The sequence below is a fragment of the Electrophorus electricus genome, chromosome 9, assembly GCF_013358815.1.
Source record: "Electrophorus electricus isolate fEleEle1 chromosome 9, fEleEle1.pri, whole genome shotgun sequence".
In the NCBI taxonomy this organism is placed as follows: Eukaryota; Metazoa; Chordata; class Actinopteri; order Gymnotiformes; family Gymnotidae; genus Electrophorus; species Electrophorus electricus.
In genome coordinates this window covers 22,982,583-23,009,670 of record NC_049543.1, presented here as the reverse complement: position 1 = coordinate 23,009,670, position 27,088 = coordinate 22,982,583, and the positions used below count along the sequence as shown (strand labels likewise).

Below are 27,088 nucleotides of genomic sequence, written 5' to 3'. Positions count from 1 at the left end.
ATAATATAATATAATATATCTGTTTATTAATATGTTTGTAATTTTACATCCAATGCACTATATAGTTAAAATGGACAACACTGTCCTACTCAGGCTGTAGTTCCTTTCCTGACCCCACAAAACAAAACAAAAAAGGCTTGGTAAAATAACATTTCAAGACCTTTCTGATGCAAAGGCACATTTGTCAATAAACATTTAAAATGAGGAAAGAAACAAACAAAAAAAAAAAACCACCCCTCAACAAAAAAAAACAAACAAACAAATGTATGCAAAAACCATCAACTGCAGTGGAAGCAGTGACTGGTCGGGGAAGTCCTCCACCACGGCCCGAACCAGGCTGTCCTCTCCGCCGGCCTTACCAGAAACGCCCCGACCCCCAAGCAGGAGAGGAGGCCGAGGAACCAAAGACCTAGGGAGAAGACACGAAGGAGAAGCAGTCTGAGCTGTGCAGACGTGAGCAGGGAGGGTGGGCAGATGAGGGCCAGGGCCAACGCTGACCCTACAGCCTTACGCCGTCAAAACCACCTTGGCCTGAGAAGAAGCGCGGCGCTTGGGTCACGGAAGTCCTCTTCTGCTCGGCGAGCCTGGTTTGCACCCACGTTTGGCTGTGGTTCCTGGTTACGGAAGCGTTTGTGTACAGTTGCTACCACGGCACCCAGGCCTGCCTGGATTGTAGAGGAGGAAGGGAAGCCAGTCACCCCGGAGAAGCTCTCGTCTGTTTAGGTCCCCCGGCATAGTCTACCCTACAGACCGTCGACGGTCTGATCGCCCTCAGAGGGCTTGGGGCTTATAATCTTAGTTCCAAAACCAAAACCATTAAACAAAACCCCAAACAAACAAACAAAACACAGGAGAGGAGAAGTGGGGACTGGGACAGCGAGCCCCATTCATTGCCATCTGCACCATCTGAACATCAGCTCTCTGCCATAGATCAGTCTGTGCCAGTGGTCAGGGCTGCAGTGGACAGGCTGCTCACAGCTCATACGAACACCTTGGCAAGGGAGTCTGCCCCGGCACTGGCGATGTAGCACTTGGAGGGGTGAAACGCTACATCGTGGATGGACTCTTCAAACTTCTTGCGGTGGGCCGTGAACTCCTGGACACACGTCTTGTTCTCCAGGTTCCACAGACGGATGGAGCAGTCATGGCCTGAGGGGACAGTCAAGGTCAGGCAGGAAGGTTAGCAGACAAGCTGAAATGCAGAGGGGCAGTAATGTTATTTGCCCCCGCCCCCCACCAACGCCTCCCAGCGTGTCAAATCCCAGAAATCCACAGAGTCTTCCAACACTTACTTCCAGACATCAAATAGAGTCCGTTCGGATCCACTGCAAGGCTTGTAACAGCATCCAAATGGGCTACCATGGAGTGGATCAATTTCCCTGTCAAACAAAACAATGCAAAACTTTCAGCTCTTACCCAAAATTACACTGGTGAAATAAAGCCCAAACCATGAAGCTGGCTGAGAAGCTTTGAGGGACATGTTCTGTTGTACAAATAAATAAATAAGCTGTCATCTGCCATCTAGTTCTCCTCTGTTACACAACCCAGACATGGTGCTCTTGCATAAGGATTCATCTCATTCTTTCCAGGGAAGGTGACTCCGCTGTTTGTCTAGCCCCTCCTCGTCTCGAGGCTGGACTACCGCTACTTGGAATATGAGTCATGTAGCTGCATCCTGGATTAGTCTTCTCAAGTCTTAACATGTCTAAACAATGCACTCCCTCCCACACACACACACACACACACACACACACACACACACACACACACACACACACACACACACACACACACACACACACACACACACACACACACACACACACACACACACACAAACAGCTGCGTTGCCTCCACTGGCTCCCTGTCGTCATCCACATCGGATTTAAAACCCTGACACGTCTACTGTATATTCTGTACATGTAATGTAAATGTGCACACAGTTAATGGTGTGATTCCTCCTCTGCATACAGTTGGATCAAAGTGTCAAGTGCCCGGTTCTTGTGACTAAAAAGATGGCCCTGATTGGCCAGCGTCACTCCGAACTAAGCCCTTGCTATTGTGACATCACAATTTGAATTGAGTTCGGGTTCCAGCAGTAGGATGCAACCCTCTCGGCTGAGCTCTGACAAATGGGGGCATTGGGTCTAAAGGAAGGCTGGAGGCACTCGGCTACAGCTTGGGGGCAGCTGGGAAAGCCTTGGAGCGGGCAGCTACCTGTGTTGTTGTCGTAGAACTTGATGTGTCGGTCCTCCTGTGCACTGATCGTGATGGGGAGAGTGGGGTGACTCAGAACTTTGTTAATCTGACAGGATGCGCCTGGCGAGAAGATAAAAGAACACATGTCACGGAGCGTGTACACAAAGAGAACATCACAAAGAGAAGCATGATTTAATACAGGAGGCTTCTTCAGCTGTCCCAGACTGAAGAAACACGGACACTCTACCACACTTCACCTGCACGAGATGTGCAACAGTCCTGACTCTGACTCAGACTGCTTGGCCAGTGCAGTTTAAAACACATTTGACTGAGTCACCGGAATTGGATGAAACACTGGAACTTGCTGATCTTTGATGTGCTATCAAAGTGACACAGCTCACACATTAGCAATCGGTCCAGTGTGACGACCAACAATTCTATGCTCATAGTGGATTCCTCGGTTGCCGTCCACTGTATGTGGTGACTGTGTGTGTGTGTGTGTGTCTGTTTATTACCAGGTTCAACTATGGACTCCAGACTCAGTACTAGTTGCCGGGTCTCCATGTTGAAAAGGCCTATTTGCCCAGTGTTGAACGAGGTCACCATGTAGGCAGGGTCGCTGCACACAAGGTCCACTGAGGAAGGCAGACCCAGCTCTGGACCAAAACCACGCGCACGCACGCACGCACACACACACACACACACACACACACACACGTGCGCACGCGCACGCGGTCCAACAAAACATGCAATTACAAAAACAACAAAAACAAATGTCTTAAAATATGTATTACCACTGCGACAAAGCACATGTAACAAAATCATATAAAAACCCATTTTGACCCATTTGCATGGATCAGGTGAGGGATGTTCTCTTAAACACAGTGAAGGTTTCTACGAAGGACCGGACAGCGTGTGTACCTTTGCTCTCGTTGAAGATCGCCAGGGCAGGCTGTGTGCTGGAGGCGTTCCACAGCCGCACCGTGCCATCAGCCGAACACGACAGGAGCCGCTGGTGAGCGCTGCTGTGCACCAAGCCCCACACCGCGTCTGCGTGGCCGCACAGCGCCCCCCGCAGGACGGACGACTCTGGCGGCGATGGGGCAGGGGGGGACGACACGTGGGCAAGTCATTCGCCGTGATGACGGTCGTATACACTGACGTCAAGTGAACGAAATGTGCTGTGAAAGCGAGTGACTGCAGCTGTAGGGATGTGAGACTTACGGTAGGAGTCGTAGGGGTCGATGCTGGACCCCGGGGTGTTCCAGCACTGGATGGTGCCATCCACACCACCACTGTAACACCGCTCTCCTGTGTTATTCATCACAACGCACAGTACAGCGCCCCTGCAACACACGCAGACCTGATCAGTTCTGTGCATACACATGTGCATATGCACACGGACGCGCGCATGCTCACACGCGCACACAGATCAGTTATAGGCTTACATGGATATGTGAATGTATATATCTGTATATTTTACATGTACACACACACACAGATCTGATTAGTTATATGCACAAATAAGCAAATGTGCATACAATATATACACACACACACACACACACACACACACACACACACACACACACACACACACACACACACACACACACACACACACACACACACACACACACACACACACACACACAGAGATCAGTTCACATTCGCATATGCATGGGTGTATGCACACGTATACACACAAACTTCCCTACCTATGCGCTCTAAAGGTATATATAGGTTCCACATCCAGTGAGGTATTCCTATTCAGACAAGAGTGTCAACAAGACAAGTCACTTTCACATGGGAATAAAAACACCTGATGTAACAAATCCTGAAATTATATCATGATACGATCAGTCTCCCTCCAGTATTGCGTGTAAAACCACAAGGCAGGCCTCTAGCCACTAGAGGGTGCTCGCACTTTTTGGTGGGTGTCGTCTTTTGCAGGTTCCACATCTTCAGCGTGTGGTCCTCGGAAGCTGTGATGAGGACAGGCTCTGTGGGGTGGAACACCAGGCTGCGGACCGCGTCGAAGTGACTGCGCAGCGTATACTTGGGGTTCCACGTCTTACGCAGCGCATCTTTGTTGTTTCCGATCTGAGAGGGACGCAATTGTGTTATGTGCGTTACTCTCTCTCAACACCCCACAATTATTGTTTAAAAAGCCCACGCAAAACAACAAAAACAACAACAAGCAAACAAACAAAATATCACAATTGAATCCCCTGCCAACTTTACTGCACTGTGTTGGCCACACGTTAGCTACACGCTGGCTACAGAACGCCCTCCCACCCAGCAGTTCTGTACTGTAGCTGGCAGGGATTCCTTACACATCATCCGACAGCTAAACAGACACAGCGAGCTAGACTGTGACGGATACATAACCCATGACCTGGGAGCGATTCATCTCCGGAATCAGGAACAGGGCACATTAGACAGCGTTTAGGCTGAAAATACTCCAAGATGCTTCCCTCTTTAAATGCCTCTGGCGTCCACACTTCAGGTAGTCTGAGGCCAGTCCAGATTAATGCTTCAATTACAGAGATGCTCCCTTTAGTTAACGACACACAGACAGCATATTAAGCCTGTGCCGCGTGAATATGCTATAAGGGACGTTCTTCTCACTATTAGGGACCCTCGCGTCACTCCCTCCTCCCCCCGGTGGGCCGACGCTCGCTCGCACTCACCTCGTAGGCGAGGCTGTCCGCCTCGTTAGCCACGGTGAGCCCCGCCAACTCTCCGAGCCCCAGCTCGCCCGTTTCCATGACGTCTTCCGGAACCATGATGAAGGCTTTGTCCGAGGGAGGAGGGAAGGTGACAGCTTCCACTGCAACACAAACACACACGCGCGCGTCCTTTAATACGCCGGGGCCAGGGTTCTCCCTCCTGGAAGGTCGGGTGACATATCCAGACCAGCGCTGGTCCAGCATAATTCCTCAATAACACAGCTGCCTCATCGTTATCACGTATACATCTTATAGCAGGGTTCGTGGTGGGTGGACGCGCGTGGGTTTGCGGGTGGAGCCGGAGAGGACCTTCATCGGTGCGGCTGCCGTCGTGCTCGCTGAAGCGGCTGGTGTTGGGCCGCACTGGCGGAGTGGCAGGTGGCTGCAGTAGAACTGCTTCATCCGTGTCTCTCAAATTAGACAACATGTCCTGCAGCTTCGAGCGGTTTGGTCCTGAGAGAGAGAGACAGAGAGAGAGAGAGAGAGAGAGGGAGGGAGGAATTAGAAGTACAGAGGCATGTAAAAAGATATAAAGAAAGAAAGGAGTAGCAGAGAAGAGTATGACAGGAGATAGAGATAAAGAAAGGTCAAAGAGAATTAAACGTAGAGTGAGAGCGCAAAAGAGCGAGAGAGAGAGAGAGAGAGAGAGAGAGAGCGAGCAAGCGAGCCTGCCAATCAATTAACTGGGATTAGGAAAATAAGATAATAGACATTCAGAAGAACTCTGGAGCATGAGAGCAGTAGAATTGCTTCACATGGAACCTCGATTGTCTCAGGGAGTGCAAGCGCACAGCTCGTGAGGTAAAATCGCTTGCTTCTGCGTGCCTTTATCTTCTTAAGCTCCTCTCCCACCATAACTGCACCTCCTCGGCGGTCCTGAGAGGCAACAGACTTGCCGCTGGAAGGCCAGACCAGCAAGCTTGTCGTGCATCGGGCTTCCGAAGAAGCCTCGCAGGCAGGGGGTCGAGCCGCAAAGGCGCTCGCAGGCTAGCAGGCTTTCAGGCGCTCGACGTCAGCGGTCAGGCATCGAAAGTTTCAAAGTTGGTTCCGCTTAATTTGAGTGTTTAGCTGAGGAGGGGCAGTCTGGTTGCATGTGGATTGGGTGCCTGTATCATGAAGGGGCTGATACTGTAAACACGCTTCCCTTTTTGCCAAAGGCTGAGCGCGGGACTGTTGCTGGGACTTTACAGGTGCAAGCAACACGTTCACTTGCATATCAGCACTACTGGGACATTAATAACTGACAGTGTGATTTATCAGCGCGCTAAAGCAATACGACTCACTTCAAACAAAAAGAAAGAGCTTCTGGTGGAACCTAGTAAGAGTTGCGTGGGGCTCGGGGGTCTGAGCAGCGAGCTTTGTCCAAAACGGAAGAGCTGAACCACACAAACAACCAGCCCCAGCTTGCGATGGTTGTGGCAGGACCTGTAGCACGACCAGATGGTTCACAAAACCCAGAAGCCCAGGGTTTCACCACTGCAGTCCTGAACACACTCGAGCTTTCAGGGCACACGCAGGACCTGCGCCCAGGACACAGTGCAGCTGTACGCTCCATCAGCACCGCCCGCCTCCACAAAGGAAGGAGGCCAGTTGGAAGTCAGGCGAAGTCCTGCACGGCTGCGGCACGTGTTGGCAGTCGCCGTGGCTGTCAGTGGACGAGTGCGATACAGAGCAGGCAAGACAGAGGGAGAAGCGCGCCAACCGAACTCGAGACAAAGTGCTTGAAAGAAAAACAATAATAATAATAATAACAACAACAACAACAACAACAACAACAGCGGGTGAAAGAGCCTGTGGAAGGAAATCTGGTCACCAAGCCATAAGCACGAAGAGTCACACCCCACAGATCAGAAGGAAAAATGGCACCCAACTAGTGGAAATTCTGCAGCAGTCCTAATAAAAGCAACACAGGCGAGGGACAGACACACACACACAGCATCAAGAGCTTAACTACAGCTAACTAAAGGAAAACAAGCAGTAGATAAAAAGCAATAAATAAATAAATAGTAAAAAAATAAATGTAAAAAAAACATGACGCTTTCAAATCAAAGACCAGTTCCTGCTTCGAGTACTAGCACTTTTACTATTATTCCTGGTGGTGGAGTTGGTGTTACTGATGTTATTCTCTCTTTCCCCCCAGACTCTGCAGAGCGAGAGAGAGGGGAGGGGACAGAGGGGAGGGGACAGAGGGGAGGGGACAGAGGACAGCAGAGGCCCGGGGATCCACTTACTCTTCGCTCCCTTTTTGCCTCTGCGTTCCTGTTTGTATTTCTCCTTGAGCTTGGCTATGAGGCCCTGGTCCACGTTCCAGGCCTCTGACTGCTGCTGCGTCTCCTTCTCTACACGGGGGCACAAGACACAGCAGAGCGGTTCAACCGAGGGAGGGGCCTCCGCCCGAGCGCCGGCCTTACCCCCCGACTTAGAAAGCATGCTCGGAAATCGGGGTGGGGGTAGGAGTGGGTGGGAGTGTCACTGCCGATTCCTTAAGTGACTGCTTAATTTTCCGGCCCTTACATTGTTTAATAGGGATTCTGGCGTCCTTGTAACAAGGGACAGTTAAGAAGTGTTCTGAGTTATATATGACAGGCCAGCATAGAAAAACACTACATTGATTTCTGTCTGTCTTTGAGGAAGCATCAGTAGATTGCGATTCAGAAGCGAGCCAATGCCTGACATACATTAAACACAGGAGCGGGAAGTGGGAGGAGCCCGACCAAGAGATACACGAGACAAGGCAACGAGAACAACAAACATGAGCACAAACCGCACAAATGATGTCAACATTTTAAAAGGACTACATCTCTGTGTTCTTGTGAGTGGTGGTCTTAGGTGGACATCCATGGAAGGTGTATATTCTGTACAGCTCGTAACCACTGTAACCTCACGGGCCGTCCTTCCAACCCTACGAGAGGACGGTCTAAACGCGTCAGCTCTAACGCACTGGAGGGAGCGCGCAGGGTGGGTGGGTGGGCTGGACTGATTAGCCAGTGATGTGAAGGGCAAATGAGAGCAGGATCAGAGCAGGAGCTTATGTCTTACTTCAGTATTGAAGATCAAAATTAGCATAACATGCAGAGAATGAATAATGACAGACAGACAGAATTTAATGATATGATTTAAAGGAGCTTTGCCTTTATAACTGAAAGTTAAAAGTATTTTTACTTGTATTTTGGAGTTCCATCACCTTGATAAGTGCTAGTTCACATTCACATGTGAGAAAGGTGCTTCACATGTACATGACCCTCCCTGACACTAAGCGAACACTCAGGACACAAATCCGCCCACGTCCAGATCGCCAGGAACGCACTCCTCATCTAATGGAACGCCAAGGCATTTACAAAGAGCTGAACGAAAGAATTAATAAGGAATAAATGAACGAATGAGTAAAAGAATCGGAGAGCTCACATGTGCCTTTTCACTTCAGAATTAAGATCACATTCCCCCCACCCCCCCCCAAAAAAAGTGTCTGAAAAATCTTCTGGCACACCTTAAAACACAACCATCCCGCGTCCCTGCTCTTCCGTACCGCATTAAAGAGGTTTGCATCGCGTCACCGCATCGTACTGTCCTACATCGTCTGTTCGTCATCATACCATGTCGTGTCGTACACGGCTGCAATGTCTCACCCCAATCTCTGCCATCTCCTGCGCTCCTGCACTCAGGAGACACGTCCATGTCCTCGGTGCTGGACAGGAAGTCAAAGCCTTTCAAGACATCATCTGCATCGGGGTCCGCGCTCGCGTGTCGGTCAGGGGTGTGCGCGGGCAAGGAGGAGGAGGATAAGGGCTTCTTCCTCATAATCTGCACAGGAATGGGCCACATTCCATATTGATAAGATCAGAATGTATTTTGCACTAAAAGGTTAAAAGGTAACCGTCATCACCGAATGTAAAATTTTCTAATTGAGGAATCCTGCGTGGCTGCTGACGTCTTTGATACCTCAGTGTCGAAATCGAACGCACTGCAACATCCCAATATTCAAACCACTCCAAATGTTTATTTGGCTCCTCCTCCGCACACACCTGAGCCAGGCCCTGACACACGGAGTGCTCACCGTTCTGGAGTCAATCATGGGCTTCTCTTCGCCTTCCTCCTCGTCCTCCCCATCGCTGAACTCGGCAGCCGCACGCTCAATAAACTTGAGCGCCTCCAGCACAGAACTCGAGTCGGTCAGCTCCACTTTACTAGGGCACACGCGCGCACACACACACACGGATGGACGGACACACACAAGTGCAGATCAAGAAAGAAAATAAAGAAACGGAGAAAAGATCACAAACTTCTCAAGTGCCTCCAAGCTGCTGGCCAGTGTCATTAACTGTCGGATTTCAAGCTACATTGTTGCAATGATTTCCTTTCAGTTTTCTCAACAGTATAATTTGTTGGTGGTTAATTACTACAAGGGATTCAGTCAAACCTTGTTTTGAGACTTCACGTCACAATATCTCATTTGAGACACTTTAAACAACACGTAAATATTTCTGATTTCCTGTTGGGCTCAGGTGACTCACACTGCTGTGCTGGCCCCTCTGGGCGACGTGTCTGTGCCGTTGAGCAGCGGCTCCTGACCGGCCCGGTCACCCGCCAATCCCAGCAGGGCCTTCACTCGCTGGGACTTGACGTCTAGAATAGTGTCTGTGTAGCCAACTTCCTGCAGGTACCTACATGGACAGGTAGAGGGCGCCGTAAGAGAGCAAGACTGCATCAAGTCGGCTTCTTCCCTGGCTCTTTGCATTGCGTACGAAGTTCTCTCCTCAACATAATAAGGAAGACGCGCGTCTGCAGATATGAGCAAGGGCCACAACAACTAAAGCTCCGCACAGCCGCCGTTCTCTGAGTGATCACAGACAAAGAGACGTGCACGTGAGCCTGAACAAAATCTGTGCAAAAGATGTTGCTCGGTCCATCTGCACTGACATGGTGACATCTGAGCAGACATTGTTCATGTGTGTCTTGGCACTGAGAACGTGGGGGTCGACAGCAGCACACACACACACACACACACACACACACACACACACACACACACACACACACACACACACACACACACACACACACACACACACACACACACACACACACAATGGTTCTCTTACTCCTAATGCTTCCCACACAGCTCATGCCTGCACTTTTCTCTGATTGGTTGAGGGAAAGGGGAGAGAGGTGTTTGTTGTCACTCTGGCACGCAGAGTGGGGCGGGGGTTGGGGGTCAGCAGGGGTCACGTCCACTTGTGCCCTGGGGCTGACGTGCCTGGGTGGGTAACGGGACTCGGGAGGTCGAGAGAAGAACAATCGTCTACAGAAGCCGTCCGGTCACCAAGCCAGAGACGAGGTGCTCGAAAGGTCAGGATCTCCTGCAGGTGCTTAGAAAGTCTGCCCATGTGGAGAGGGTCACTGTCTGCGTGTTGGACCTGCTCGTTTCGGCCGGGCCAACTGCCTTCCTTTCGCCCAGCTATAAACGGACAAGGAAGAGCAGCGTCCATGGCTGATGACTCAGCTCTGCTCAGGGCACCACACAAATGCATCACGTCGGACTGCTAAAAAGAGCAAATCGCTCTGACCTAATGACTCAGGCTCCTCTGTTGGAAAGCACTTTACTGAAAGCGGACACTGTGATTGGTTAGCTCAGCCCGAAGGGACCGTAGCACAGGGGCCGTGTGTGTGTGTGTGTTTTAATGTACTCACTGTCTGAGGAGCTGGCGCCCCTGTTTCCAGCAGAACTGATTGTTCAGAGAACCAGGAAACTCCTTTTCATTCGCTTCGTCTGCAAAACAAAGAAGAGAAAGAGTTAAAATGTGATGCATGTGATGAACTTTTTTTTTCTTTCTTCTTTTTTCTCTTCAAAAGAGGCATCGTGTCTGCCAAGTTTCAGTATTGGTGAAAGAGCACAAATATGAAAACAAAGTTGCTTACAGTGAAATAAAGTGAAGTAGGAACATGTCTTTGCAAAAATGATAGAAGGGGCACTGCACGTTCGTGTGTGGTTCAGTGTTTGGGGGGGGGGGGGGGGCCCCACAAAGACACTTCTCACTAGTCTCTTTGATACGCCCGTTAATGAGAAGACCTCTGTCTGAGACTGACAGCTCTCTGAGAGCTTCTGCTGTTTTATTAGGCAGGAAGAACACCGCCGCACTGATGGGGTACGTGTGTGTGTGTGTGTGTGTGTGTGTGTGTGGTCGTTTGCGTGCCCGCGCCCGTGCAAAACAGCTGAATTGATTCTATGCAGTCACACACCCGCCCACGCGGAAACTGGGTCAGGTCTGATTTGAACAGACAGAGGGCAGGTGTTGTGGGCGGCACCTCTCCTGGCCCCTCCCACTCTCCATACTCCTCCCACTTTTCTCCTCTCTTCGGCACTTCAAGAGAGCTGCCACTCGAAGAATGGAGGGACTCTTATGAATACAGATGGCTCATAAATAAGTCGGCTTATAAATCGACGTCTCTGATAGCAACAGGGACACTACACATTTCTCACTGTGCGTGTAAAGCATTAACATCAGCAACAGACTGATTAAACAGATTTTAATCACGATGCTTCTTTTGAAGAGAAAAAAGAAAAAAAAAAAGTTCATCACATGTAGGAGCGTTTTAGAAACGTTTTGAACTATTAATTTCTGCCAAGATGTAATTAATGTGTCCATGTAACAGGATGCGTGTCTTATCAGATGGCTAAACTACAAAACCAGACAATCATCTCTGAAGTGGACAAAACGACCACTAAGCTCGAGACAGACGTCAGCCGGGTTGCCAGGCGACCAAGCGCAAAACAGCACATGATTCACTGGCATGATTACGGTTAGGGTAAAGCACTTGGCAGACACTCATCCATAACAACTTGCATACACTTCTCAATAATCATCATGAGTGGGAATTAAACCCATGACCTTGGTGTCGGTAACGTCTTGCTCTACCTGCTCTACCAGGTGAGCTACAAGGGAAAAAAAACGGAGTAAAGGAGAGAATGACAAGACACAGCCTCATACAGAAAGATATATCAGATTAATGAAACTCCTCAAGGCTTACCAGAGTCGTAACTTGGTGGCTTAACGTCACCCAGGTTCAGTTCTGTTCCGTATTTTAGTTTATGGTACTTCGCCCTGAAAGAAAAAAAATACTGTGAAGATGCACATAATTGTTTCATGCAACTGTAAACACTTCCCATAACTTATAAACCATGAAGAAATCTACACGCTTTCTGTGTATTTGCACGTGGAGGTCACGCCCTACGTATCCCAACACTCCGCTCTGTCGCTCAGCCGCCCCGATCTCATTCAATTCCATTCAGATTGGGAAGCATCCTGCATTCAATACGCGAGCCCAACATGCCTTCACAAGGTCTCAACAAGCGAAAGCACGCTGCTAGGCAACGTGACACATCAATCGTTGCTCTGGGCGACGGGAGGGGAGGTTTGCGAGGTAAGGAGCCAAACTCCCCAGTGACCGCCCCCACCTCGGCTAGGCTGGCGAATCCAAACAAAGCAAACAGGGCTGACGTACCGGTGCCGGCGTGGTCGGCACCAGAGGAGACGACTCCAGCAGTTCCAGCTAATGTCGTCCGGCGCCACAAAGTGGACTACAAGGGATTCGTCTGAACAAGCACAAAGGCAGGGACTAAACAAAGTTGAGATCCTTTAATAAATGTCAAACGCCTGCGTGTGATGCCGTCTCTCTGGGCACTGGGAGCCATCGGCAGGTTGTTCTGTAAACAAACATTCACAGCTTGTTTTTAACGCCCCCTGCTGAGCGCGTTTCGCGCGTTTTCCCACGCTGCCGTGTCCGCGAGATGCCGTCAGAGGGACGGAGGTGACGAGGACAGCGCCCTCCGGACGCATACCAGGAACGACCTTCCTCATACCGGGACTGGAAAACAACCCTACACAGTAGCGGTCACCTACAGCCTCGGAGCCTCCGGTGTGCGTTTGCGTCTGCTCTGGAGCTCATCTACACTGGAATGTGAAGTTGCACGGACGTTGTATTCTGATGTTGTGCGTTGTATAACTAACACCAAAAAAAGGAATATTTGCTGTAAAACCTCAATAGAAGCCTTAAACAGAAGCGCTACAGGAAGCTTGACCCTGTATAGGTCTGACCTAGCATGAGCACGCCGTGATCATGACAAGGTCAAGCAAAAAGCAGTATGACGCAGCTCAGCCAGTGACACACCATCTCAGCAGATGTTAGCTGGCCAGGAAGTCTGCCTTATTCTTATGTTAAAATAAAAAAGATCTATATATCCTGGATCATGGCTAAAGATGTGAAGTCCCGATGTAATTTACGGTCATAGGAATCAGTGGGCAAAAGGTCAACGCACCCCTTTAAATCCAAGAATGGCTGAAGTTGAGATTAAGTTGAAATTTAAAAAAAAAAGAAAAAGAAAGAAGATAAATACGTAGCAAGGAATGCACCGTGAGACGCAGCATGAGCGAGTCACTGCTGCTTTGTGAGGCCCAGAGTAGTGGAACAGGGTTGGCCTACAATACAGAACAAAACCAAAAACTCTCACAATCAACCTGAAACATGCCAACAAGTCCCAACAGTCAAACACACAAAATCAAACAAACCCAACAGTAGTGTGCAAAAATATTCGCATTATTGTGCTTAGATGACCAATCTTTTATCTACTAAATGAATTAAATATCACCCTGCAGACATCGTTTTGGTGAAAAAAAGAAAAATATTGTTGGTGAGCAAAAATGCTGTGAAATAACGCCCGTGACCAACTTTCAGGACTGGAGAGGAGTTGTGCCATGTCCACGTCTCCCGAGCAACGTGGAAACAGCCAAGACCGTCGCTCAGTCAAAACACAGACGAGGCCACGGTCACTAAACCTGTAATGCTACATCAAATAGAAACTTCTAAAAATCCACATACACTTTTGTTTCAACCTAAATCACTTCCAGGTCAAACCCGACTCATTTAAGCCATTCTGCCCATCACACAAGCGCGACAGTCTTCTTCATCAATACGGCAGCATGTGCACTCCGGGGAACCAGACCCCATGACCTCAGTGCACTTCCACCTGCTCAACCAGGTGGGTTACAGCAGCTCCAGGGCAGGCACTCAGATGACCCCGCCCTCGTTTGGGGTTTAACGAGCTCCACAATCCTCTGGGTGAGGTGAAATCAGCAATGCTGCATTTGGAGTCTCACACACACACACACACACAGCCACACACACACACACACACACAGCCACACACACACACACACACACACAGCCACACACACACACAGCCACACACACACAGCCACACACACACAGCCACACACGTCCAGATATTCTTGCATTTCTGAAGCCTTGGACAGCGTTTGCCTACACGACCAGGAAGGCACCTGTACTAAGCAAAGGAAGGTTTGATTTGAGGTTCTGAATATTTTGTACAATAATTGCACATAGTAAATAACACGCCTTTCTTCACCAGTATAATCATAAAACAGAAATAACGCAAGTGTTCAGTAAACTGAAACCAAGACGTCGTCAAAGTTCCACCTTTGTCTAATTAGCCATAAATGCGATTACACCCTGAAATGGCTCTTAATAACTAGACTTGTAAATCCCTGTATGAAGATCGGAGCTGCCTGTCCTCTTCAAGGGGACAACTAAGGCTGATCGAAATGTGCTGTTAGTAGTTCTAATTCTCAACACAACAGCCACTAGCATTACGGTAAGCGGTTTTACCATTTATTGATCTGATGAGATTTGCATTAAATCTGTAATTAATTTACGACTAGACATAATGCTAATTCAAGACATCTCTAATTCCATTTTGACTAGAACGGATGACGTCACGTTTGCAGTTGATTTGTTTCGGAGCTTCAATTCAAGATATCTGAAATCATTACTGACTATATGAAATATATCAACACTAGTCGTAAAGTAAATTATATGTCCATTTTGTTTCTAATTATTAAATATATATTACATTTTTTAATGATTTAAGCTATATTAACTTATTTTCAGATATCTAAAAATATATTTATATTACTAGTGCAATTTAAACTGTAGATATCTTGAATGTAAATTATGACTAGTCAAAACAATTATCCCGGGTTTGATTTAGGACTAGTCTAAAGTCCTTTTAAGATACTCCAAAGAAATGATGGATATCTTGAAATCATTGTTAACTAGACAGCTCTTGTATTTCAGATATTTTAGCATGAAAACCTGCCCCTGTGGTGCAACAAATACACCTGACGCTTCAAATGACGATGACGTAATTACAGATATCTTAAAAGATATTTTGACTTCTCAAAATGTAATTGTAGATATCTTAAATTGCCGTTCTTACTAGCAAGATTGTAAATGAAGATGTCCTTATTTGTCATTTTGAATAGTCAAATTCTAATTCTTAGTAGTCAAAACTCGTTTGTAGATATTTTTAATTGTATTATGGACAGTCAGATGAAGCTGATTACATGTTAAAACTGTTTGCCTTGCTAGCATAGGAACTCCAAAAAACTCTGAATACTGACGTCAGGCGTGGTGCGCGCCGTGTGTGATAAATGACGTCAGGCGTGGTGCGCGCCGTGTGTGATAAATGACGTCAGGCGTGGTGCGCGCCGTGTCTGATGAATGACGTCACAGAAGGCGTTCCACATTGGCGGCGCTAACGGGCGCCCTCTCACCTCTCCTGCTTCAAGGCGTACTCCAGCATCTTGATCCTCCTCACCAGGTCCTTCTTCAGGTTCTCCTGCCCTTTCCTCTCACCGTGCAGGAACGCTACCTGGGCCTGTGGGCAGCAGGGAAGACAGAGTGCACAACGGCACCACGGATCATGAGAACTGAGGCCGAGATCATGAGGTTTCACTGGGAAAATCCCACTCGGGACTCTCAGATCGCTGCTGACAAACCTAAGTGATGAGATGATCTGACAACTTGACCGGTGATGAGCAGACAGGACACCGTTTTGAGACTTCCCTTCCTCATACAGAATAAGCACAACTCAGTAGAACTTAAACGTGTTTACGGACCTTCTCTTTCTTCAGAGGCCAGAGTGCTCTAAAGTCACCTCACCAGTATACCACAGACAGGCTTTGCAGAGAGAGCGACAAGCAGACAGACACTCCTGCGTTTCTAGAACGCAAATAGTAGCGCCAAATTTTGGCCATCACAGGATGTTTCCCTAAAACTTAATAAACTATGTTTGGTTTATTGTGGATGTGCTGTGGAGTTCACACAAGGTGACTCTTTGGTATTATCATAACCCAGTCAAGCTTCAGAAAAGGTAACCCTATCTGTCCCCCATCTGTGGCAGAACAGCATAAGCTAACTGAAATGAGGTCATCAGTGCCTAAAAATACAGCAGAAATTCCCCAAACGTTGCTACCGGGAATGACTCAACATTCTGGCTGTAGCTCTGACCAGCGTAGACAGATACTGGGTGCAGCAGGGTCTTGGCAGCAGTAAGAGATATTCAATGTAGACCTGATACGCAGCATTTTAAGGGTTAGCTTTTTCAGCAAAAGTAAGTAATTCACACAAACAGCAGCACACACACACACACACAGATCAAATCAGCAACCAAATGCTGAAATATCAAGCATTTTCACAACCAAATATGAAATATCAAACTGGGAAGCCTCTGCCAATTGCCACTTATGCTGGAAATGAATTAATATTCAATTCAGGCCCTTGACCACCCCAGAATGCAACTGGGCCAGGGCAAACCAATCAGGCAGAGGCTGAAGGATAAGTGCGGCCTATAGCACCTCCCACGTTTCCTTCCAGTTTATTCCCAGCAGCGGCGGAGGTTGGGACTGGCTTGGAACGCCGCGCCGCTGCCTCAACATGACTCACTGCCGGCCCTTAAATAACACAAGCCTTGTTCTGTCCAGCCTCCCACGAGCCACCCCGCGGTCCTCTCCTGCAACCTGCGCAGGCGCTCGCGGGCGTCCGCTGCGGAGAGGGAGAAGCTGGAGGTGAAAGCTCAGCGTTCGAGCCGGCTGCTCCCGAGGAGCTCAAAAATCAAAATGTCAAGCGCAGAAGGGCTGATTAAAAATCCATTCGAAAAATCCATTAAAAATACAGCACAGAGGCAGCAGTGGAGGAGAACGAACATGACAACTAATTCAGCGGGTACGCGAGGACACGCAGAGGCCGAGAAAGGCCAGTGGCTCGCGCACAGAGCTGTGGCCATTGAACAACGCAACGCACAGAAAAGTGGAACAGTGAAAGAGACGACGTGGGGAATGGTGGTGCAGCAGAGGAAGAGTGAAACAGGGCTCCCTCAGTCTCCCCTTCCTGCCGTGGCCACGTGTCAACCCGAGAGGAGAACGACGCTGCGTCCCAGAGAAAGGACAGGACGCGCTCTATTCCGGGAACACACTGAGTGCATTATTAAGAGAGAGTGAGTGGATAAGGGGCTCTCAGTAACCCCGTGTGTCCGCGTCTCCCTCTCACACGCGCTCTCTCGCTCTCCCTGTACGTCTGTCTCCCTTTCTCTCCCTCCCTCCTTCCTCTGAGGGCCTATTAACAGCCATCACACTGTAGAGCCCCACCCACCGCCAAGCTCTGATCAGACACACGGCGTTGGAACGAGGGCTGCACAATACATCGTCTGTTAATCGTTATCACGATACCGGCCTTTACGATACTCATGGCACAGATGTTTGCAGCATGCGGATAAATCCTGCAATACATCAACTTGTGCGTGTGCGTGTGCGCGCGCATCCTGTTAGGCGTGAAAATTTTTTTTTTTTTAAATCAACACCTCGTGGGTTTGGAGAAAATACAGCATTCAGCAAAACCAAGAAATAAACAACAACAACAGCAACAACAACAAGAAGAAAAACTGATTCATAAACAGGGTAATCAACACCCTCCTCCCCATTTGCAATGCAAAGAGGCTGAGCACACACACACACACGCACGCACGCACGCACACACACACACAGGCCAGCGTTTTCGCTGTTGGCACAGATTCTGTGGGCGCCCAGATGACCGGCTCGATAAAGGGCCGAGAAGATTCCAGACGTTCCAGAGTTCAGGCAGGCGGCTCCTCACTGATCTCCACGCGTGTCGCCACGGACACGAAGCCAACAGCTGAAGTTAGGAGCTCTCACCGTCTCAAGTCACATACCGGTGTCAGTTACGGAGGAATTCTTCCCGATTCCTCCCGCTGGCAGGCAGATCACCCGGAACTGGTCACTCACCATGCCTCCTGGGCAGTAAGGCATAACCGGGTTTCTCAGATTTTTGCGGTACAAAAATTCCCTAGAATTCCTCTGTTATTCCTTCCCACTGCCCATCAGAAGGAAAGCGCAAATCTCAACCAATTTCACACCGATAGGCTACCTGCCTTTAGAGACTTCATGAGTATACTGCAACAGAGAACAAGCAATATAGTAAAAAAATAATATTTGGTGATTTTCAGTGAATATCAGTGAATATTTCCCAATGAATAACTTCCACCAGCATAACTGACTACTTGTACAGTTGATTCTGCATATGTACAGTATACGTAGGCAACAGTCAAGTAGGAGAATACTGGACTGTGTGTAGCAAAAAGATTTTAAAGTATTCCAAATAATCATCTTGAAATGAAAAATAATCATGCTATTATCCCATAGTGATGTCATGAGTCAGGCTTGGGGCAAAATCTGTTAGCCAGTAAGCCAAGCTGCCCAAATCGTAACCCATTCGGTTCTCTCTCTGAGTTTTCGGCATCCGGCCACCTGGGAGAGCTGGGATACGGAACAGAGCCCCACCCAGCCGGAAGAACGGGAACCATATCCGCTCAGACCCCTTCCGATTAATTCGACTTTGGAAAACCACGCAGGACTACTTGCACTGCGCATTCTGCACAAACACACCTGATTCGACACACCTAGTAATTACCAGGTCTTTTAAGAGCCAAGGCCCGTGTGTTAAAGCCGGGCTGCACTGCGGCGGCCAGCGGAGACCACACTGTGCTGACTGCATCTGTAGACCCACAGCAAAGGCCCGTATCCTGTTAAGCACAGCCAGGTCGGAAGGGGCCAGGTGTTGCCCTTTGACCCCAGAGTTCCGGGGTTTTGACTCAGCCCACTGTCGTGAGGAACAGGCTCACATGCCAGGACGCCGCTCCACCACACCCGTCTGTCCGCTCCAGACAGACGCTGGAAGTGGAAAGATCCTGCCAACACAGAGGACATTTACACAAACGTTGACTGTGGACTTCAAAATGGTATCGGACACGTCCCACAAACAAAACTGGGCGAGCACCATCCCATAATACTGTGTACCCCATAACACCCCAATGAGTAATCGCAAACATTCTGGCATGACGAGGAAGGCATTTGCAGGTTAATTTAGTTTCCACTAGGAGAAGCAGAATATATTTACAACAAAAAAAGTGCTTTACATGTCACCATTTTACATTAGTTTTTACATTACAACTCATCTCAACCTGGACATCGTCTCCTCCAGCCCTTCCCGTCAGACAGAACAAAGTAGTCCCCCCCCACACGTTGGTTATATGTACATATTCAGTAATACTCTTTAAGCATCCGTTCCAAATAAACGTTATGTCTAGTTATGTCTGTGTTCCCTATTCTGGTGTAATCTACCATGTGGTGTGTTGTATGTGCACTCACCAACGTCCTCGTGCGTGCAACATACCTGGCAAATAAACTATTCCGATGAACACAGGGGACATACCCTGGAGGTCGTAGGGAACCACGGGCAACTCCATTTACCATCTTTCTGCCATTTATAGCTATGTGTTAACGAACACTGCTGAGAGGGGGTTACTATGGAGACGTGCCTCTCCGCCCCGCCTCACGACGACACCACAAGCCAACATACAACCCGAGGGAACACGGACGTTGCGCGTATTGCAGTTGGGAACTCTAGAAGGAAGCACGACCGCTGGAATGCCTTGAGTTCTGGCTGAGGAAACTACAACTTCCTGGGCAAGCTGGCATGAGTCTGGACTCTCCAGTCCTTCACGACAGAGTGTGTCTAGGCAAAGACAGCGAAGGCTAAAGGGAGAAATGACAACCAACAGTGTAACTTTGGAGTCAGCAGATGATTCATCTAACACATGACTATAATTTCAGATGGCCAACATGCATTCTGGTATTACAGGAGAACACAAAATGCAAATGAGCCCAAATGCAAATTGGGCGACAGACACGCGGTCCAGCGAAACTAAATAATTACGGTCAATGTTACAAACCTTCGGAAACATCACCACCAAAGTGTTGGTAATATACTGCGAAACAGAGCTCAATCTTAACATGACAGGGGAGAGAGAGAGACGAGAGAGAGAGGGAGGTGCAGGAGGCAAGGGTGAGACAGAAAGACGGACGGAAAGAAAGCAGGGAAGGAGAAAGATAAGGAAAGAGCCAAAAGGCAAAACAGTGATGCAACAAAAGGGCGTCACTGTCCAGTAACTTAACAGCTGCCCTGTTACACGCACGCCAAGGCGTGAGGTCCTGCCACTACCGCCAGAGACTAAACACTGCTCTTAGCATCATTAACCCCATGAGCCGTGCCAAGCGTCCCCTACTCGTGTGCGTAGACCCGCAGGGCTCTGGAGAAGGGATGTCCCTCTTCTCACGGCTCCGCAGTCCACGGTTCCGCTAAAGCTCATCCGTCAGTGGGACGGGGCCGGAGCCGCAGCTGGAGACGTCCGCGGCGAGCAGTCAACGGGCCTGGACCGGGCCGGACATTTGGACCTATTCACGTCATTCGTCACGCGTCGGTTTCTGAACGCAGGACCGCTGCTGACTGGGTTACATTTAAGTGGTAAAGTGTGTAACAACACCGACGTCGTCACGGTAACAGCATGGTTGTGGGTGCTGAGTCACAGCAGTGTTGAAGGAGCTTATAAACGTGTCATCATCGCTGCTAGACTGAGGCTGATCCACCACCCAGGGGTCAGACGTGTGACCTCTGATGACAGGCTAGGGGATAGAAGAAAGATACAGTAACAGAATCACAGTGCGCCTCATTCGTGCCTGCCTGACCAAACAACAACAAACAAACAAACAAACAAACAAACAAACAAACAAACAAACAAACAAACAAACAAACAAACAAAAGCGCTGGTTGGGTTACCAGGCAGCACTACGTCCTGGGGAAGGGTGAAGTGGGTTCACACTGGAGTCTTGTGAAGAAGTCACTCATTTTACTGCTTCACACTTAATGGGAAATATGACACACGTCACAGTCCATAAATACAGGCGTGGCATGTGACCCGGTCTGGCCGACGGGAACACCCGCTCTGGAGCCGCCCAGACCACACAGCTGATGATAGATGGAGCTCTTCAGGAACCACGGGGTACAGAGCTAAAACCAAACCCGGGAAAGGAAGGCATCTCTAACCGGCACTGGCTGGCCGTTGGGAACCGAGAGGCTCTGACTGCGTTGCCGTCAACAACCTCTGCGAGGTCTGACCGAGTTAAACTCACACCTCACCTACACTCCGTCGCCCGGTTAGCGCAGGGGCGGGTCTGCTTGTTAAGCGGCACAAAACTCCGACTGTTTGTGCCGCAGTAAAACAAAGACAGGTTCTAGGCGACAAAACATGCCATCACACTCGCACGGCGTCTCTGAAACGCCACACAGAGCCTGCCGTGCTGTGCCTTATAACAGAGCTCACTTCCTGTGCGGTAAACAGGCTTTTTTTTTTTTTCTTTTTTAAGTTAAGTTTTCGCAGGGACCAATCACACAGATGTCACCCCCCCAACACACACACACACACGGCAGGGGTAGGGTGGCTGTATCCATATTGAGATCCTCTCTGGTTTCAGCTGGCCTGCCCATTTTCGGCAGAGGGACTGGGTTGGTAATGACTGACCCGTGTCCACCGTAAGAAGGAAGTTTGCAAGAAGGCTTTCAGTATTTCAGTACTGACAGCATCATTTTTGAAAGTGATATTTAACTTTCCACTTCTTCCACATATGAGGAACTAGGGACACAAACCTGGGAAAACTGAGACTGAGCTAAAGTTATGCAGAAGAGCAGGCCATTCCACAGATCCTTTAGATGGATCCTTTAAACGTTAATGCCTCAAGAAAAATACTAAATATTTAAAAACTACCAATTGGCAATACCTGAGCTTCCAGAGTCATGCGGCTTAGCTGCATGTTGAAGAACTTTCAGGAAATACAATGCAGGAATGTCTAGACCAGACGACCTTAAAAGACGATGCAGGAAACTCAGTCCAGCAAAAAGCTGACCACACAGCCACTGCTTCCTTCCACAGACCTGCTCCCTCCCACCGTCCTGATGACATCATCGCTGGGACATAAGGTGCCAAGGGGCAGAGCCCATCCATGCTCAGACCCCAGGAAACGTGCACTGCCCGTGACAGAGAAGCAGGAAACTGGAGCACGGACCCTCAGATGTCCAAACGGAAGAGCAAGGACCCAACAGGACGAGACGAATGGGCTAGAGAAGCCTCCGCCAGGGTCCAGGAGATCCAGGAGACGCCCTGGCTGAGAGACTCTTGAACCAGCAGAGCACAGCTGCATTTACAGTCACAGGTGTGCCCTGCGGTGCCCTGTGGTTCGAAACCTTTATCATCAACGTCATCTGAAGTGAAGGCGTGAGCTTGATTCAGACCTACTGGAGGACACTTGCAACTCCTTTTTTTTTTTTTTTTTCCTTTTTTTCGCTGCGGGAAATGGGTTTGTGCCTGGCTTCACACATTACGCAGAGCGGAGGGCTGAGCGCAGGTTCAGTCCCAGCCTGGAAATGAACGCAGATGAAATACTGACAGAAAGAGAACAAGGTGACAAAGAAAGAGAGTGAGAGAGAGAAAAAGGAAGAAAAAGAGACGCAACCAAAGCCACATTCATGTGCCTCCTCCATGAGTGATGCAGAGAGAGAGAGACACAAGACAGGCTTCATTTTAATGACTCAACATAAAATGTGCAGACATGCTGCCAGAATCCTTAAGGGCTTTTTTATTTTTTATTCTTCACTACTAACTATGTGGGGGAAAGTGCAGTGAGAATGACATTTATCCTCACGCAGGTTTATCTAATGACGGAAGATGGCACCTTAAAAATAAAACAAAACCACAATATCAGTCATTTGCTTTTGCTCAGAATCTGCACCATTACATAATTTAGGTTTAAACTGTAGTTGTGGTGAAGCACTAAACACACAGGAAGGAATTTCTGTTCTTATTCAGTGTGTGTGAGTGTGAGTGAGAGAGAGAGAGAGAGAGAGAAAGAGAGGTAGGGGAGAGAGAGAGAGAGAGAGAGAGAGAGAGAGAGAGAGAGTGTTTTTAAATCTTGTGGTTTTACTATGAGAGAAAAGAGAACTAGAAGAAAAAAAAATTCAAATAGTGAATTGTATCAACCAATCAGCAGTGAGCATTCAAGAATTGTTTTTTTAACACACACCCACCCACATACACACATACACACACAGATATTTACAGTATTTAGCAGATGCTCTTATCCAGAAGAACTTACAGAAGTGCTTTATTAGCTACTCAAAGGACACTACTGAGCATAGGAGTCAGTGCAGATGCCTAGAAAGAACTACAAAATGAGCCTATACCAAACACCAAAGTCCAATACCAAACACCCAACAAGAGAAACACAGTAGTGCAACTCAGGATGTTACAAGACAATCATATTTCAATAGGTGCAGCAACAGTGGTGGTTTAAAATACTGCACAAATAGAGTCTTGGGACACACGCACTCATATGGGTTCATCCACCTGGCCTGAACCATGAAGACGACACATCTCACCGCCAGTTAAACCGCTCTGCTCAGAGTACGTAATGTTTCATCATCGTCTGACCAGTTAGACACAGGTAGCAGTTCAGCACCATCAGGGCAACGCTGCTGCGCCATCACGTACCTACAGACACGTGGCTGAGAAACACGAAGGCTTATGCAACAACATGCTGATGAAAGGGTTCAGCTGCTAGTACAGCTCCAAAAGCGACCAGCACCTGTGGGCCTGTGCTCCCAAACAGCAGCAGTGTGTGTGTGTATATGTGTGTGTGTGTATGTATGTATGTGTGTGTGTGTATGTGTGTGTATATGTGTGTGTGTGTGTATATGTGTGTGTGTGTATGTATGTATGTGTGTGTGTGTGTGTGTGTATGTGTATGTATATGTGTGTGTGTGTATGTATGTATGTATGTGTGTGTGTGTGTATGTGTGTGTGTGTGTATGTATATATGTGTGTGTGTATATGTGTGTGTGTGTGTATGGGTGTGTGTGTGTGTATATGTGTGTGTGTGTGTATATGTGTGTGTGTATGGGTGTGTGTGTGTGTGTGTGTGTGTGTGTGTGTGTGTGTGTGTGTATATGTGTGTGTGTATGGGTGTGTGTGTGTGTGTGTGTGTGTGTGTATATGTGTGTGTGTATGGGTGTGTGTGTGTGTGTGTGTGTGTGTGTATATGTGTGTGTGTATGGGTGTGTGTGTGTGTGTGTGTGTGTGTGTGTGTGTGTGCGCCTTTGTCTACCCGTTACAGAGCGTCTCAGCACGACTGGTGTGACACATTTCAAAAGAAAGAGAAAGAGACGCAGGTGGCGAAGCTCAAACGATTTCTGAGATCTGGTAAGCGCCATGAGGTGCGATTTCCCTCACGGCCGACGTTCACAGAGGTGGAGTCACATTTAACCTTGGAAGTGGTTCTTGGAAACGGATCTCCACGTCCCCGTCACTGACTGCAGGAGGCAGTCTGGGACAGCGCCAGGTCCTACTGGGTCCTACCCACCTTACCCTCTAATGCCCCAGTCTTGAGTGTCTTGTAGGGACGCTTGTGCTGATGTGAATAGTCAGCATTGCACAACTCAAGAGAGAAAGAAAGAGAGAGAGAGAAAATGCCAATACAAGATAAAGAAAAAGAATGAGACAACTCTAGTAAGTGGGTGCATGAGAGAATGAGAGAATGAGTGAAAGACAGATCGAAAGCAGCCTCCCATCAAGACACTAAAACATGGCTTAACTGCCCTGATGTCAACAACTCTTTAAAAACAGTGGCAACCATGCAGCCTTGGGTAAAACGCTCATAAAACATTAACCTGGCGAGCACTCAGTACAACAGACGCTGCCACCTGCCTATACAGGCCTTCTCATGCGGTGCAGACTATAGCAGGCTCGTGGACCTCAGCACAACTTTTCCTGATTCTCTTCTCTCTCCTGCGGTTGTAGTGAGACACCCCGTTTCTTTCTCTCCCTCCCTCCCCACTTGTAGGTATTTTTACTTTCATGAAATCTTTGTCCTTGGAGCGTAACAGAACACGGCCAGCCAAAAAGAGAGCATTCCTGTCTGTCCGTTACTTTAAAAAAAAATGCTTTTGGAAGTACAGGTCTGTGAACAACTGAAGGCCAACACGGGACATTTGAGAAAGAAACAGAACAGCCATAAATCAGCTGCCAAAAAAATCTCATGCAAATCCTTTACTATCACAACCTACTGTGAAAATGGTCAACGGACATCATCCCCAAATAGTGACACAAACGTTTGATTTAGATCTGACTAAGTCTGCATACCACTATACACCAAACTCTTTCACCAACTTTCACAATAATTTCACCAATCTGATGGATAAACCAAGTTTACAAACTAATTGTTTAGATTTTAAATTCCATCTTTGTCCAATAACAGTTTCTGTATTTCATCCCTAAATGAAAAACCCAGATTAAGAACTATGCCGTAAGCACCCCAAAAATACATCAGGATGGACACGTCACAGTTGTCTGTCCAAAACCACATGATGGACAAATAAACAAAACAAAAACAGACAGATTATGCAACACGAGTAGCTTTAGAGTGGAGACAGGCTGCTGAGTAACTTCAGTTCAGCTGCGATGGGAACATCCCAGCTCATCTACGGCTCTACAACTGGGGCCGGTGGCCTCTTCAGACCAAAAAGCTAAACGGTGAACACGATTTTCACATCATGCTACGTCATTCCGCTGACGTCAGACGCCTTGCATAACTGCGGAAGTGAGGGAAAACCTCACCGCCTGAGTGACACTGCATCCTGATGGCTATGAGCTTAGCTTTCTGGGCTATCGTTCCAGCAAATGCGTTTCCAACGATTATTGCCTACATTGTCTAATGTATTTCAAACGATTATTGTTACAAACAGCCGACACTGGCTTACGTTCACCCAAATATTTGAGCCAACTGATACAGAGAGCCAGACATCACATGAGCTGGTATTTGTAGGACAGCTGGCGTTAGCTGCTTCAGCTACCATGATCTTTCTCAACTCAAACTGGGAATAAACCTGCAGCCAAAAGAGCCAAAGTTATGCGACCTGACCATGTCCAGCCTTGATTGAAGCATCACACCTCTGGCTAACATGAAGACTGCACCAACGCGCAAAAAGTTGTTTACGAGCCACCCAGCCAGCCTGCTAACTCAACTTAAAATGAACTAACTCAACTGAAAGCGAACACAGCCTTGGTTGAGACTCATTTTCTCACATGCCCTGCAGCGACCAGTTAACTAGATTACTAGCCTAAGCGAAGACACCTTCAGGAACATCACATTTACATTTACACCACATCACTGCAACATTTCCAGACTTTCTGCCATGCACACACCGCCTATATTCAGTAGTATTCAGCCCGTTCACCCCTCCACACACCGTCGCCCACATTCAGCAATATTTCCAGACTTTCACCCCTCCACACACCGCCCATATCCATCCATACCCAGCCCTTCTCCCGTACCTGTAACTCGGCGCGCTGCACTGCCCACTGCGCTCTCTCCACCTCGAAACGGGCCCACTCGTGCTGCAGGAGCTGCAGGACCCCCGGGATGCTGTACCGCGCTCTCGGCCCTTCCCCTTCCACTGCCACTGCCCCTGCCCCTGCCCCTGCCCCTGCCCCTGCCCCTGCCCCTGCCCCTGCCCCGCCGTCGGCCGCCGGTCCTTCTCCGCGCTGCAGGAGCGAGTTGTTGCTGTTGAAAAACACGCCGGGCCCTGCATGTTCGTCCATGCTCCGTGCAGAAAGAGCTCGCCTAAATAGTAAATAGTGCCTGCGTTTGTTTGTTTGTTTGTTTGTTTTTGTTTATATGCACCTAAGCTATGCGAGCTCTCTGCCCGCAGCTGCCCGAGCGAATAAACTCATTTTCTGACAGCCAGCTGTCACTCAGTGACGGTAAGCCTCGGTGGCCACGCCCACGCCGCGACGCGACACGCGCGTGTGTGTGGGGGGGGGGGGTGCAGTGCACGATGGGATT

General features: G+C 48.6%; 1 protein-coding gene across 6 annotated transcripts; it reads right to left on the bottom strand.

The window, feature by feature from the left end:
• Nucleotides 1-3: 3 nt before the first annotated feature.
• Nucleotides 4-27,005, bottom strand: LOC113588825 (striatin-like). 6 transcript variants are annotated; one of them, XM_035529916.1, is made up of 18 exons: nucleotides 26,578-27,005; nucleotides 15,560-15,663; nucleotides 11,958-12,031; nucleotides 10,620-10,698; nucleotides 9,443-9,592; nucleotides 8,986-9,115; nucleotides 8,558-8,732; nucleotides 7,163-7,270; nucleotides 5,178-5,384; nucleotides 4,893-5,032; nucleotides 4,127-4,302; nucleotides 3,918-3,965; nucleotides 3,424-3,545; nucleotides 3,121-3,288; nucleotides 2,715-2,855; nucleotides 2,218-2,319; nucleotides 1,293-1,379; nucleotides 4-1,149 (listed from the first exon to the last, which is right to left on the bottom strand). In XM_035529916.1, exons 1-18 carry the CDS (start codon nucleotides 26,842-26,844, stop codon nucleotides 980-982), a joined length of 2,448 nt encoding a protein of 815 aa, XP_035385809.1. In that variant the 5' UTR covers nucleotides 26,845-27,005; the 3' UTR covers nucleotides 4-979. The 6 variants fall into 6 exon arrangements, with proteins under 6 accessions (XP_035385809.1, XP_026883992.2, XP_035385812.1 ...); XM_027028191.2 differs by having other exon boundaries at nucleotides 5,241-5,384; nucleotides 26,578-27,004; XM_035529919.1 differs by lacking the exon at nucleotides 26,578-27,005 and adding an exon at nucleotides 21,974-22,021.
• Between the last annotated feature and the right edge of the window lie 83 nt (nucleotides 27,006-27,088).